Source organism: Sciurus carolinensis, chromosome X, assembly GCF_902686445.1.
Source record: "Sciurus carolinensis chromosome X, mSciCar1.2, whole genome shotgun sequence".
NCBI classification, from domain to species: domain Eukaryota; kingdom Metazoa; phylum Chordata; class Mammalia; order Rodentia; family Sciuridae; genus Sciurus; species Sciurus carolinensis.
The window spans coordinates 43,405,895-43,420,412 of record NC_062232.1 but is presented as its reverse complement, the minus strand read 5'-3'; the positions used below and the strand labels follow the sequence as shown (position 1 = coordinate 43,420,412).

At 47.5% G+C, this 14,518-nt stretch overlaps 1 protein-coding gene across 9 annotated transcripts in view; it reads left to right on the top strand.

The window, feature by feature from the left end:
* The window catches only part of Kdm5c (lysine demethylase 5C), a 34,398-nt gene extending 21,773 nt beyond the window's left edge, over positions 1 to 12,625 (top strand). For 4 of the 9 annotated variants that reach the window (XM_047535104.1, XM_047535107.1, XM_047535103.1 and 1 more), the window contains exons 13-26: positions 2,428 to 2,547; positions 2,656 to 2,850; positions 5,722 to 5,903; positions 5,993 to 6,117; positions 6,246 to 6,393; positions 6,919 to 7,024; positions 7,917 to 8,275; positions 8,868 to 9,006; positions 9,472 to 9,651; positions 9,819 to 9,956; positions 10,146 to 10,745; positions 11,033 to 11,111; positions 11,249 to 11,448; positions 11,556 to 12,625. In XM_047535104.1, the coding sequence (XP_047391060.1) occupies positions 2,428 to 2,547; positions 2,656 to 2,850; positions 5,722 to 5,903; positions 5,993 to 6,117; positions 6,246 to 6,393; positions 6,919 to 7,024; positions 7,917 to 8,275; positions 8,868 to 9,006; positions 9,472 to 9,651; positions 9,819 to 9,956; positions 10,146 to 10,745; positions 11,033 to 11,111; positions 11,249 to 11,448; positions 11,556 to 11,921 (2,937 nt within the window). In that variant the 3' untranslated portion in view covers positions 11,922 to 12,625. The remainder of the gene's footprint in view (positions 1 to 2,427; positions 2,548 to 2,655; positions 2,851 to 5,721; positions 5,904 to 5,992; positions 6,118 to 6,245; positions 6,394 to 6,918; positions 7,025 to 7,916; positions 8,276 to 8,867; positions 9,007 to 9,471; positions 9,652 to 9,818; positions 9,957 to 10,145; positions 10,746 to 11,032; positions 11,112 to 11,248; positions 11,449 to 11,555) is intronic. The other 5 variants (XM_047535105.1, XM_047535109.1, XM_047535108.1 and 2 more) reach the window with 3 other exon arrangements.
* Positions 12,626 to 14,518: the final 1,893 nt, after the last annotated feature.

Here is a 14,518-nt window from a genome sequence, read left to right as displayed (position 1 = left end):
AAATGGAAATTTCCAGAAATAAACAGTTCATAAGTTTCAAATTATGTACCATTCTGAGTAGCATGTTGAAATCTTGTGCCAGCTCTGCTCTATCCCACCTGGAGCATGAATCATCCCTTTGTCCAGTATATCTGTGTTGTGTATGCTACCTGTTAGTCACTTAGCTGTCTTGATTATCATATTGACTGCTGAGGTATGTAGTGCTTGGTAAGAGTGCAAGAGTAGTGATGCTAGCAATTCATATATGCCAAAGAGAAGCTGTTAAGTGTTCCCTTTAAATGAAATGTGAAAGTTCTCAACTTAAATCGTGCTGAGATTGCTAAGATCTACAGTAAGTCTGTCTCTGAAGGAAAAAAAGATTTGTGCTAATCATAATGTCACACCTCAAACTGCAAAAGATATGGCCACAGTGTGTGATAAGTGTTTAATTAAGAAAGGAAAGGTATCAAGTTTGTGTACGTATGTGTAGGAAAAAAACATTAAATATGGGATTTGGTACTATCCCAGGTTTCAGACCTCTACTAGGAGTCTTAGAATGTATTCCCTGAAGATAAAGTGAGAGTACTCTGCTGCAAACCTGAAGGAGCAGAATACTATTTAAAAAAAAAAACATACTAAGAACTAATTTAAAAGAGCATACTGAAAACACTGAGCTCTTGGAGCTTAAAATTATGATAGCAGAAGTGTAAATTTTAAAAGACAAACAAAAAAAACTAGTTGTGATTTCCCAGAAAATAGAATGAAAAGATAAAAATGGAAAATACAGAGAAAATTAGAGAATTTGAAGAATTTATCCAGGAAGTTCAAATTCAAATAATAGGAATTAGGAAAAGAAAAAAAAAAATAGATGAAAACTGAGAGAGTAGAACTATTAATGAAGTCATAAGAAAATTTCCTTGAACTGAAGGATTGAGTTTTCAGAGTCAGAGAGCCTATCCAATACACAGATCTACACTAAGATATGTCTTATGGATTTTCATCACAAATACTGGAAAAAGAATAATCCTGTAAACTTCTTGAGAGAGAAGCAGATTTAATTCAAAGCATTAGAAATAAGAATGACTGCTGGGCACAGTGGCACACACATGTAATTCCAGGAGCTCAGGAGGCTGAGGCAGGAGGATCACGAGTTTAAAGCCAGCCTCAGCAAAAGCAAGGTGCTAAGCAACTTAGTGAGACCCTATCTCTAAATATAATACAAAATAGGGCTGGGGATGTGGCTCAGTGATTGAGTGCCCCTGAATTCAATTCCTGGTACCCTCTCCCCTCAAAAAGAAATAAGAATGGCTTTAGACTTTTCAACAGCAATATTGGAATCTAGAAGACTAGAGCAAGCCTTCAGAGAGATTTTCATCTTAGAATTCCATATACAGCTGGGTGTGGTGGTGCATGCTCTTTATCCTGACTCAGGAGGCTGAGGCAGGAGGATCAGAAGTTCAAGACCAGCCTCAGCAATTTACCAAGACCTTAAGCAACTTAATGAGACCCTGTCTCAAAATAAATAAAAAGGGCTTGGATATGGCTCAGTGGTAAAGTGTCTCTTGGTTTAATCCCCAATACAAAAAACAAAAACAAAAAAAAGAATTCTGTATATAGTCAAGTGTGAGAGTAAAAATAGACCCCACTACCATCAAAAAAAAGTTTCTTCCCTTCATTTCTCAGGAAGTTTTTAGAAGAGATGTTCAAATATAGCAAAGGAATAAACCAAGAAGGAGGATATAGGAAACAAGAGGTCTGTCATAGAGGCATTAGGATCCAGGGAGGGTAGCTGGTCTAGACTGGCTCATCATCAGAAGGATTCATGAGAGTGTTATAGAAAGGTGAAAATTAATAGGAAAGGTGATTCAGACACTTGTCAGAAAGTTGGGGGTTAAATTAGTAATAGATACACAGAAAGTTAAGCAAATTGAGAAAAAGGAGGCTGTTTTTTGTTTTTGTTTTGCAAAGTCCAGAAGCATGTTATTTAGGGTTGTTAAAGGTCATTGCCAAAGTAATCAGAAGAGGTGAAAATGATTGGCTCTGGGAAGGGGAAGATGGCAGGACCTGCTGATTTTATAACAAATCATGCAGAACCATTTGACTCTTAAAACTATGTCTATGGCTGATAAAAGTAAACATTAGTATAAAAAGTGGCCAGCTTAATGAAAAGTGATACTTATAATTTTTACAAAAATTACTAGGGAGTTGAAATAATTTGATAGGTATGTTTCTACTTGTGACTCAAATTTTCATGTCATCTGTCAACACAGACCAGAACCTTGAAGAGCAGAGACTATTGGTTCTCCCTTCAGAGTTGAAGGGCCTAGGATTCTATTGTCAGATTCTGTACACTGAGGCTTTCCTTTGTCTTCTTAAGAACCCTGTACTTAGGTTTCTGCAGACGGGAAAACTTCCATCTCAATAGCCTTCGCCTTTCTTGTTTTTTAGGTTGTCCGCACAAACCAGTGTGCAGGAGAATTTGTCATCACCTTTCCCAGAGCTTACCATAGTGGCTTCAACCAAGGCTACAACTTTGCTGAGGCTGTCAACTTTTGCACTGCCGACTGGGTGAGTCTGGAGTGTGGTGGGCTAGCCATGAGAAGCAGGAAGGTTGTGAGGAAGCTAGGCACCACTGCCTTCAGACTTGGCCACACTCAACCTTGAACCTGTCCGCAGCTGCCAGCTGGGCGCCAGTGCATTGAGCACTACCGCCGGCTTCGAAGGTATTGTGTCTTCTCCCATGAGGAGCTCATCTGCAAGATGGCTGCCTGCCCTGAGAAGCTGGACCTAAATCTGGCGGCAGCTGTGCATAAGGAGATGTTCATCATGGTGCAAGAGGAACGGCGTCTACGGAAGGCTCTATTAGAGAAGGTGAGTGGTGGGAGAGTCCCCAGCATCAGACACCCTAGCCTAGGAGGTTGTGGAAGATGGACTGCACCAAGGAGATGTAACCATTACTCTTGGAGTGTAGTGAAAAGAATTAGATGCATCTGAATTGAAAAATTCACTCCATTCTCTGCTCTGCTCTTTACTGGCAACCTTAGAAAAGTCAGTTGACTTCACTGAGAGTTTTTCCATCTGAAAAATGGGAATCATAATAATGCTCATATTTTTGGATAGTCCAATGGATCAGAGATAATGTTCAGTAACTGACCCATAGCAGGTGATTGTATAACAGTTCTTCTTCATCATCCAAATAACCCAGTGGGACAGGCAGGCATAGGAAATCCTCACTGCTGATTATCTGAGTGACCTTATCAAGTTATTTAAACTCTCATAGTCTCACTTTCCTACTCTGTAAAATGGCAGTAAATACCTAACCTGCAAGGTAGTTGTAAAACTCAAGTGAGGTGATCTATGTCAAAACTTCTATTAGTGCCCTTGTAATGGAGCAACTGCTATTTGGTCATGTTAACATATGAAGAAAATGATTGAAATATGGAACATTTCTTTGGAAGTGCTATTTTCTTATACATAGGTGGTTCAGTAATTCTAACTAGGGCAATAGTGGTACCAAGTAGAAAGTGTTTCTACTTTAATACATTTCTTATAAACATGCATCAGTTGTGTGTATGACTGAGTAGAAGCTGTTGCAGAGATATAAAGTCCACCCAGATAGATTCAGCTGCTGCCTTCAAGCTCCACACCTGTCTCTTTAGGAATTGACTTAGTGAGGCTCCTCCATAATATTACAGATGAGGGTTGAGGGGTGTAGCACTGTAGTAGAGTGTATGCTTAGCATGCATAAGGCCCCAGCACTACCAAAGAAAAAAAGAATACAAAGGAATGCAGGTCCTGAGAGATCCCTTACTGCCTGTTTGGGATGTTACTTTCTTATTTAAAGTTCATATAACTTTTCTGTGAACATGGGAGGTAGGGAGAGTTTCAGCTATAGTAGAGTTGAAAGTCTGGAACCTCTCAGTCATAGTATTAGTTGGTGAGTCCCTGGGGGTTTCCAGGCATCATTTTCTCTCTCTGTGGTCCTGTTCTTAAATGATGGCCCTGTGGCTATGCTGTACTATGGGAAAAAGCCAAAGAAACATGGGGAGAATAGACTTTCCTGTCCTGACATTTCAGAATTCTCTACACTTTGGCCCTCACCTTAGAGAGGAGTTTTGGACACCCTAGTCTTGGAACACTTAAGAATGATGTATGTGTTTGACTACTTCCCTGGAGGAGAGAACTCAATTTGCATCCAGTTCTGTTTTGTTTAGTTTTGGTACTGTGGATTAAACCCAGGGGTGCTTAACCACTGAGCTATATTCCCAACTCTTTTTATTTTTTATTGTGAGACAGGGTCTCACTAAGTTGCTGAGGCTGGCCTTGAACTTGTAACCCTCCTGCTTCAGCCTCCTGAGTCACTGGGCTTACAACCGTGCCACCACGCCTGGCTGCTTCCAATTCTTAAGAGTTCATAATCCAAAGAAAACCTAGGGGCTTCATCTTTAGAACATTGGCTTGGAGTCAAAATTGACTGCAGTCAAATCCTCACTTGGCAAGTTACTGACTCTCTGAGACTTAATTTCCTCCTTAGTAAAATGAGATATGCCTGTGAGATATGTATTCTTACCTAAAAATTAGAGCTAGTAATAACAAATACTTGTGGAGCACTTAGAATTGGACTTGTCTAAGTTGCTTTGTTAATCCCCATAACAGTCCAAAGAACATGGTACTGTTATATCTCTCTCTGTCTCTCTCTGTCTCTCTCTCTCTCTCTCTCTCTCTCTCTCTCTCTCTCTCTCTCTCTCTCTCTCTCTCTTTCTCTCTCTCTCTCTCTTTTTTCCCCCCGGCTGTAGGTAGACACAATACTTTTTATTTTGATTTTTATGTGGTGCTGAGGATTGAACCCAGGGCCTCACAGGTGCTAGGCAAGTACTCTACCATTGAGCCACAACCCCAGCCCGTTATCTTTCTTACAAGATAAGAAAACTGAGACCCACAGAGGATTAAATAATTTACTCATGATTACACAGCTAAAATAAGTTGCATAGTGGGATCTATAATTTGCAGTGGGCTCATAGCTTATGCAGAGGTTAGTTGTTGAAGTTGTTATATAAGCAAAACTGTTAGCATCAGTATTTCTCTTTAAAAATCCCTAAAATTACCCATAATGTAAGGCATTATTTTGTCTTTCATTTATTCCAGCATAGTTGGCTTTTTCCTTCATTTCTGGAATGGACTGATTTGTCTTCATCTAAGCAGCAGATGAAGTCATTGGCTTAGGTTTGGAAATCATGTTGGAAAAACATGTATCTTTAAAACATGAACACAAGGGCATGCAGTTGAATTTCTATAATCTATATAGGTGCAGCCAGTATCTTCTGCCTGATAAGCAGCCAGCACAAGTGACTGGAACATAGTGGGAGCTAAGTAACTAGAAGCCAGCATTGTTCCCCTGTATACATCCTACATTGCTACCTTTCTGGTGCCTTGGTCCACTGCTGTCCTTGTGTTCTGTCACCCAAAAGGCCTTTTGTATTGAGCTGAATCTTATCTGATTTTCTTCCTCTATTAAATTCTCTCTGCCTGAGCCCATACTGATTTTGCTCTGATCCATCTGATTCCCTCTGCCTTAAGAGTGTGGACTAGAGAAAGGGCAGGTGTGCTGTGTGAAGTTTAGCCTCTCGACCTCCATGACCGTCAGCATAGATTTGAGCCTAAATTGGGGTTCAGCGTTAGCTGAGTTGGGGGTTTCTTCTTCCCTGTCTGCTTCTGTATAACACGTGGGTTGGATGTTCCCAGGGTATCACAGAGGCTGAACGAGAGGCTTTTGAGTTGCTCCCAGATGATGAGCGCCAATGCATCAAGTGTAAGACCACATGCTTCCTTTCTGCCCTGGCCTGCTATGACTGCCCAGATGGCCTTGTCTGCCTTTCCCACATCAATGACCTCTGCAAGTGCTCCAGTAGCCGGCAGTATCTGCGGTGAGCATGGAACCTACTTGGAGGAAGTGGATCGAGAAGGAGGGCGCAGAGCTGGGCCAGACATGCTCTTCCTTGTCTTCTTCCTCCAGGTATCGATATACCTTGGATGAGCTCCCTGCCATGCTGCATAAGCTGAAGGTTCGGGCCGAGTCCTTTGACACCTGGGCCAACAAAGTGCGAGTGGCCCTGGAGGTGGAGGATGGGCGGAAGCGCAGTGAGTGATGGGGGGGTCGGAGGGATTCCACAGGCAAGTTCTATTCCCTTTTCTTCTGTACCCCTGACCCCCTTCCTCTGCCTTTACTCAATACTGCCTACTCCTTGCTGCTCTCATTCTTCCTCTAGGCCTTGAAGAGCTGAGAGCACTAGAGTCTGAGGCCCGTGAGCGGAGGTTTCCTAATAGTGAGCTGCTACAGCGACTGAAGAACTGCCTGAGTGAGGCAGAAGCTTGTGTGTCCCAGGCTCTGGGACTGGTCAGCGGCCAGGAAGCTGGGTATGGCAACATGAGGTGCTAGGGCATAGGGAGACTACTGAAGATCCAGTGCCTAGGAGAAGTGCTACAGGGGGTGGACTCTCAATACCACTGGGTGCATTAGCAGAAAGTTAAGTACCTGAGAGTGTGAGGTGGCCTGGGAGGGCAAGGAGACCAGGCAACTTGTATCTATTTTATCAGTACCTATAGGAGATTTGAGAGACAGAGGAATTTTGTGGGCAGGGAGGAGTTATGGGAGAGTTGGGTGAGAACAGGATATAAACACATAAACCTGAGCATAGCCACATATCTTTGGGTTCATAGGGATTGGGGGTGTAGCTCAGAGGCCTTGCTTCTCCTAATTTCCCTTATCCTGTGAATGCACTTATACTTTAAAACCCTCCCTGTAATCTGGGCAGTTGGGGAATTCCTGAGGTATCAGATCAAGGTGGATAGCTATGGTGAGGAAAGGAATGGGGTCTTAGCACAGAGATGGAGGGAAGGGACTGATTTTGGACCTGAAATGCCACATGTGAAACTCCATAGCCCCCACAGGGTGGCTGGTCTACAGATGACCCTGGCTGAGCTCCAGGCCTTTCTGGACCAGATGAACAACCTGCCTTGTGCCATGCACCAGATTGGGGATGTCAAGGTGAGGAGGGGCGGGCTTGGAGTGCTGCTGAGGGATCAGAGGGACTGGGAAACCTGAGCAGCTGGTCACTTTGGGCTCCCTTAGCAAGTTTAAGGTATTTGGGTAATGCAGGTTGCATGCGTGAGAAAATTGGCATGAGGCAAAGGTCTAGTAACTGTTAGATGGGGGATTTGAGGGGCAGTTGACAGGGGTTTGAGTATAGGCTACAGAGTTAAGAGAAGGTTGTCTGGAGGAGTTAGAGGAGAAGGAGGTAACAAGAGTGCTTGTTGGGCCTGGAAAACTGAACAAAGTTCACAAAGGTAAAGAATAAGCAGGATAGAGAAGAGCAGACACCAGTGTGAGCATGATGGTTTGTATGGGGACTGAGTGTAGCGTAGCATTTCTTAGGGCAAAGTCCTCTGCAGAGAGAAATGAAGCAGATTCTTGACCAATCTCTATTAAGAATTTCTAATGGTGACTGGGTATGGTGGTACACACCTGTAATCCCAATGACTAAGGAAAGCTAAGGCAGGAGGATCACAAGTTTGAGGCTGTCCTTGGCAACTTAGTGAAACCCTGTCTCAAGATAAAAAGTTAAAAAAAAAAAAATCAGGTATGTAGCTCAGTGGTAGAGCACTCCTGGGTTCAATCCCCTGTATCATTAAAAAAAATAAAAATAAAAATCTTTAGTAGTAGGGCCTAGGAATGTTCATTTTAACAAATTCCCCAGGACATCTTAACAAATACTTAGGAATCACTGTCTTAGAGCTTGGAGGAGGAGAGCCCAACCCATTTAGTTTCCCTTTTCCCAAAAGATTAGAGGGGAAGAAGGTTGTGGGACAAGGGTATGTACTGGTAGACCCTCTAAGGGAGCCCAGCTCAGGAGTTTGTTCTTCATTCCATATCCTGGTAGGGTATTCTGGAACAGGTGGAGGCCTACCAGGTTGAGGCCCGTGAGGCCCTGGCCTCACAGCCCTCTAGTCCAGGGCTACTGCAGTCCCTGTTGGAGAGGGGGCGGCAGCTAGGAGTGGAGGTGCCTGAGGCCCAGCAACTCCAGCGGCAAGTGGAACAGGCGCGATGGCTGGATGAGGTAAAACGCACGTTGGCCCCGTCTGCCCGAAGGGGCACCCTGGCTGTCATGAGAGGACTGTTGGTTGCTGGGGCCAATGTAGCCCCTAGCCCTGCTGTGGATAAGGCCCAGGCTGAGCTGCAGGAGTTGCTGACCATTGCCGAACGCTGGGAGGAGAAAGCCCACCTCTGCCTGGAGGCCAGGTAGGCCCAGCTCTTCCCCTCCATGCCCTACTTTATCCTTCAAAGTTTCATGGAAAACCTGAAGATGGTTGCTATAGGTCGCCTTGGATGTTTTACTCCTGTGTACTCTCCACCCCACTTGTGTTTCCTGACTTGTCCTTTTTTAAAAACTCCATATACACAGAGAGGCATAGATAAAACAGACTGTTGGAGAAGCAGAGATAACGTAGAGAGTAGCCCCATAGGCTCATATGTATATACACAGAAGCACAAATAACAGGCAGTCAGGCATATGTTAGAAAGACAACACACATGGGGCAGTCTGATAGACTGCAGCCATAGGTTACACACCAACTGTAAGCGTAGGCACTGCCAGCAGGCTGAGACTGGCGGACAGGCAGAGGTGCAAGAGTTGTGGCAGAAGGAGATGCATTGGTGCATGCAGTCTGGAGGAAATGGGGACTGGCAGCCATCCATAGTCAGGACACAAGCAATTAAGCCCAAGTAGTAGCAGGAATAAGTGCCCCAGGGGCCTGTGCAGATATATCTGGTGATCAGACTGGGCTTCCAGTCAGCTATACCAGGCAGAGTCCTCTTTTTTTCCTACCTTTAGGCAGAAACATCCACCAGCTACACTCGAGGCCATAATCCGTGAAGCAGAAAACATCCCAGTTCACCTGCCCAACATCCAGGCTCTCAAGGAGGCTCTTGCTAAGGCCCGGGCTTGGATTGCCGATGTGGATGAGATCCAAGTGAGGACCCCTTCCCAACCCACCCAAGGCTTTCTGTCCAGCTGGGAAGAGTTGGCAAACACTGGCTTGGGTGGGCTAAAGAGAGGAAGCAGGCATGGTACACTGTGAGGAGGCAAAATGTGCTTGGTGAACAGTGAGAGGAAGGGTTGTGAGGCTGGCCTGAAGAAAGTTTGGGTGCTGGTTATAATGAGGATGGTAGGGCAGGGAGCCAGGTGGGAGTGGAACAGAGTAGATACCTGGAGGAGGGTTGAAGAGTCAAAAACACAGCCTAACAGCTAGGCTAGTGGTCCTGGAGACGGGATGAGCTAGTCAGCGGATGCAGGCGTTGTGGGAGAGAGCCAGGACAATGCCTATTTTCTGCCTCAAGACTGAGTCCAGTCCATCTTCTCAGCTCAGGACTAGGCACAGTAAGCATCAGTAGATATTGACAGTTTAAACTCAACTTTCTCTCACCTTTGTCCCCAGAATGGTGACCACTACCCCTGCTTGGATGACTTGGAGGGCCTGGTGGCTGTGGGCCGGGATCTCCCTGTGGGGCTAGAGGAACTGAGACAGCTGGAGCTGCAGGTACTGACAGCGCACTCCTGGAGGGAGAAAGCCTCCAAGACCTTCCTCAAGAAGAACTCTTGCTACACACTGCTGGAGGTGAGTCCTGGCATCTTCACCCACAGCCTCTCCTTGCCTGACCTGGCTGTTGTGAGATGGCTCATATGAGAAAATGGGTCTTTTGAAGGGCACCAGAAAGGGGAGGAGAGAAGAGGGGATGGGAGGTAGGGAAGTCCGGTCATTCCCCCTCTGTCTGCCTGCCTCAGGTGCTCTGCCCGTGTGCAGACGCCGGCTCAGACAGCACCAAGCGCAGCCGGTGGATGGAGAAGGAGCTGGGGTTGTACAAATCTGACACAGAGCTGCTGGGGCTGTCTGCGCAGGACCTCAGGGACCCAGGCTCTGTGGTAAGGAGCTTAGACACAGATGGGTGAAGAGCCTGGCGATGATAGAGTTGTCTGAGCCGGGTGACCATGGGCAGACCGCTTGCTCCCTGAGCTTTACTTCTCCTGGTTTGGGAGTGGGGTGTTGAGGGGGCCAGAGAAGGGAGGGGACAGACTGCTGACCTACTCTTCCCCCTGTCCTGGGCACGGCAGATCGTGGCCTTCAAGGAGGGGGAACAGAAGGAGAAGGAGGGTATCCTGCAGCTGCGTCGCACCAACTCAGCCAAGCCCAGTCCACTGGCATCGTCGACCCCAGCCTCTTCTGCAACCTCCATCTGCGTGTGTGGGCAAGTGCCAGCCGGGGTGGGAGCTCTGCAGTGTGACCTGTGTCAGGACTGGTTCCATGGGCGGTGTGTGTCGGTACCCCGCCTCCTCAGCTCCCCAAGGCCCAGTCCCACCTCATCCCCGCTGCTGGCCTGGTGGGAGTGGGACACCAAATTCCTGTGCCCACTGTGCATGCGCTCACGGCGCCCACGCCTGGAGACCATCCTGGCACTGCTGGTAGCCCTACAGAGACTTCCTGTGCGGCTGCCTGAGGGTGAGGCCCTACAGTGCCTCACAGAGAGGGCCATCAGCTGGCAAGGCCGTGCCAGACAGGCTCTGGCCTCTGAGGATGTGACTGCTCTGTTGGGACGGCTGGCCGAGCTCCGCCAACAGCTACAGGCTGAACCCAGGCCCGAGGAGCCCCCTTCCTATCCTTCGGCCCCTGCCTCTGACTCTCTCAGAGAGGGCAGTGGCAAGGACATGCCTAAGGTGAGCTGCTTGGCCCAGCTCTTGTCCTCAAATTCCTGTCTCCTGGCCCCCACCCCTATTTAGATTTCAGATCTGTCCCTGCTCTCCAGTTTTCATACTCTTTTGGCCCAGCCTCCCTGCCCCATTCTGTGTCTGTCTGGATCCATAGATTCTCTTCCCTACTGGCAGCTTGTGTCTGCCCTTCTCTTCTAGGAAGTACAAAGTCCCAGGTCTGGGGTTGGGGATGGAATAATAGGGTCTGGTTCTTCAGTTCAATTACTCCTACTCATTATTGCTCTCCTTGGCAGGTCCAGGGCTTATTAGAGAACGGAGATAGTATGACCAGTCCTGAGAAGGTGGCCCCAGAGGAGGGCTCAGGTAAGAGAGGTAGGTCTAGGTATGGTGGTGTGGGTAGACTGTTGACTGGATGTCACCAGAGTGACCCATGTAATTAGTTCTGTCATGGTAGTGGAAAAGACCAAGGGCAGCCTCTAACATGGCCTTTCCCCCCCAACCCCTCCCAGATCTGGAGATGCTGTCCTCGCTGTTGCCACAGTTGACTGGCCCCGTGTTGGAACTGCCCGAGGCAACCCGGGCCCCCCTGGAGGAGCTCATGATGGAGGGGGACCTGCTTGAGGTGACTCTGGATGAGAACCACAGCATCTGGCAGCTGCTACAGGCTGGGCAGCCTCCAGACGTGGAGCGGATCCAAACACTTCTAGAGGTGAGGAGGGAAATCAGTCAGGGCCAGGAGGTCAGGCCAAGCAGGCAGGGAGCCCAGGCCTGACTGCTGGCCCACAACCTATCTTTTCTGCCTGTCTGTGATCACAGCTGGAGAAGGCAGAGCGCCATGGGAGTCGGGCACGGGGCCGGGCCCTGGAGAGGCGGCGGCGGCGGAAGGTGGATCGGGGTGGGGAGGGCGATGACCCAGCCCGAGAGGAGCTAGAGCCAAAGAGGGTACGGAGCTCAGGGCCAGAGGCCGAGGAAGCCCAGGAGGAGGAGGAGCTGGAGGAGGAGACTGGGGGTGAGGCCCCCCCTGCACCCCTCCCCGCCACTGGCAGCCCCAGCACCCAGGAGAACCAGAATGGCTTGGAACCGGCACTAGGGGCCACTTCAGGCCCCTCGGCCCCTTTCTCTACTCTGACTTCCCGGCTGCATATGCCCTGCCCACAGCAGCCGCCTCAGCAACAGTTGTGACAGTGGCTGAGCCTAGCACAGACCCCAACAGAGACCCCCCACCTTGGCCTCAAGGATCCTCTTTCTGACCATCAAGCCTGCTTCTTGGGAGGTGGGCGGGGAGGGGGGTAAGGCCAACCCCCTCCTCACGCACCCCTGAGTCCCTTGATTTTTATATTCTGACTCCAAGGTATTGTTCAGACCTCAGCTCCTGGGGGCCGGCCCCTGGAGTCCCCCATCCCTGGTAACCTCTAACCAGCATTCCCAGATACCTGAGGCAGATAGATGGGCAGGTGGGCAAGGGGGCAACTGGGGCTGGGCCAGCACCATTCCAGAGACAAGGCCAGTGCTTATGCAAACTGGGGGATCTCCTCTCCCTTCCCCAGTTCTGGCCCTGGCCAGGCCATGCTACACTAACCTCCCCTTCCTCCTCTCACTCTTTTGCCTCTCCCCACTCCCTTCCTCCCTCTCCTTTTCTCCCTCTCCCTTCCCCTGACTGTTCCACCCAGGAGGAGGAAGCTTCACATAGCTGTGCTCACAGTTTATTTTAAAGGAATTTGGTTGGGGGGCTGAACAGGGCTCCCTGTGGTCTGAAGAAAGCTTTTGGTGCTTGTCCTCACACCCACCTCAACCCTCCCACCCCGTCTTCCCTGTCTCCTTTCCTCCTCCTGGGTTCATGTTGTAATAAAAGAAGATTGTTGGTGTGTAATTAATTTGTTCAAAAGGAAAAAAAAAAAAAAAAAAAAAAAGCAAAACAAGAAACTTGGTTCCAACCGAAGCCTATTTTAATTTTATTTTATTATAATTTTCCTCTTGTTAGAAATAAAACCCTTAGCAACATTTTTTGGAAACATGTTTCTGAAGTGCATTTCTCTTCGAAGGGGAGCGTGGTGCCTCCCTCACCTGTCAGTGGAGCAGCTGTAGTGCTAGCGGGATGCTGGGACTGAGGCCAGGGAGCCCAGGTTTCAGAATCTTAGTTCCACCAGCTTCTCTTTAACCTTGGGCAAGACATTCCAGTCAGATAGGTGGGCTCTGGCCCTGCCCACCTAACCTCCAGCACAATAGCCTCAGCCAGCTTTGTGCCCTTGTCTAAGCCTCTAGTTCCCAGAGGAATTTTTTTTTCATGGCTTTATTGAGGTACAGTCTTCACGCCTAAAATTCACCTGTTTGAAATGTGTGATTCGTTGTGTCAGTTGTTTCTACAGTATGGATCTGATTGTGTCACTACTGCTTAAAACTCTGTGATGCTTCATTGCCCTTAAGATCAAGATTATATATAATGTCATTCTTTTTAGAATGCTTTCCTGTCTAACCTATATGCCATATTCAGGGACTCATCCCTGATGTTTCTCCACTGGTTCTTTCTGCCCCTGATCAATGGGGACTAAAGCTCAAATGTGTGGTTGACTATTTGCAATTCCTGAGTTTTTTTTTTTTTAATTTGCTTTATTGAGATAAAATTCACATACCATACAGTTCACCCACTTAAAGTATACAATTCAGTGGCTTTTAGTATATTCACAGAGTTGTGCAACCATCACTGCAAAAAAAAGTTTGGAATGTTTTTATCACCCCAAAAAGAAACTCCACACTCCTTAGGTGTCCTTCCCATCCACCCGTTTGCTTATTCTTGACATTTTATATAAATGAAATTATGCAATATGTGATCCTTTGTGTCTGGCTTCTTTCACTTAGCATAATCATTTCAAGTCCATTAATGGTCCTACAGTAGTTGGATGGATTTTTTCCCTTCTGAGCCTAGAAGTCTTTTAAGATGAGGGCGCTGGGCTAGATCAGGGACCACCCCTGGAGATTGACATGTTTTTGTGGGTGTCTACATGGCATGTGTTTTTCAGGCAAGCAGACTAACCAACTTGCTTCAGATTCATAAAGGGATCCTTGACCCTTCAAAGGCTAAGAATAATTCCTTGTAGTCCTGAGTGTTCTGTGCTCAGGACATAAGGACATAGAGAAGGAATCAAGAGCATCAAAACTGCTAAGTCAGCCAGCTTCTCATCATTCCTGGTTCCTTGAGGGCTTTCCTTCCTTTCAAGTGGCTGCACAGAGGTATTAGAAGCTAAAGGCCAGGTCCTGACCCCTAACCCAGGAATTCAGCACATTGTCACTCTATTTTGTCCTTTCTCTGTATGTTCAGAGGGTTCCATTTGCTCCATTTCTTCCCCTACCCAGGATTTCCAGTTGATAGGAACCTGGTGATGAATGAGAAAGCCCATCATCTTCTGGCAGCTCTGAGTGGTGAGAAGGCTTGTCTCATCCAATTTGGGTTGGGGTCCTGGACTATACAGTGAAAGGCAAGGGCCAATGGACTACCCTGTCCTGGGCCCAGTTTGATCCCAGGTCCCAGTCCATGGAAAAAGCTGGCTTTTTATTTGTCCACACCTGTCTAAAATTGATCATGAAGAAAAGAGGGTGATGACAGAAGAGAAAGACCTGGGACAGGGACAGAAAGGGGCCCAATCTTGTCAATTAGCCACCACTCCCAAGCAGCCAAACACTGGAAGAAATGACCAGACAGGAAAGGAAGAGATGGTGCAGCAACACCAGGCTAGAGAACTTCTTGGCCTGAGGTTGGGGGTCTACAGGGTATGGACCCATCC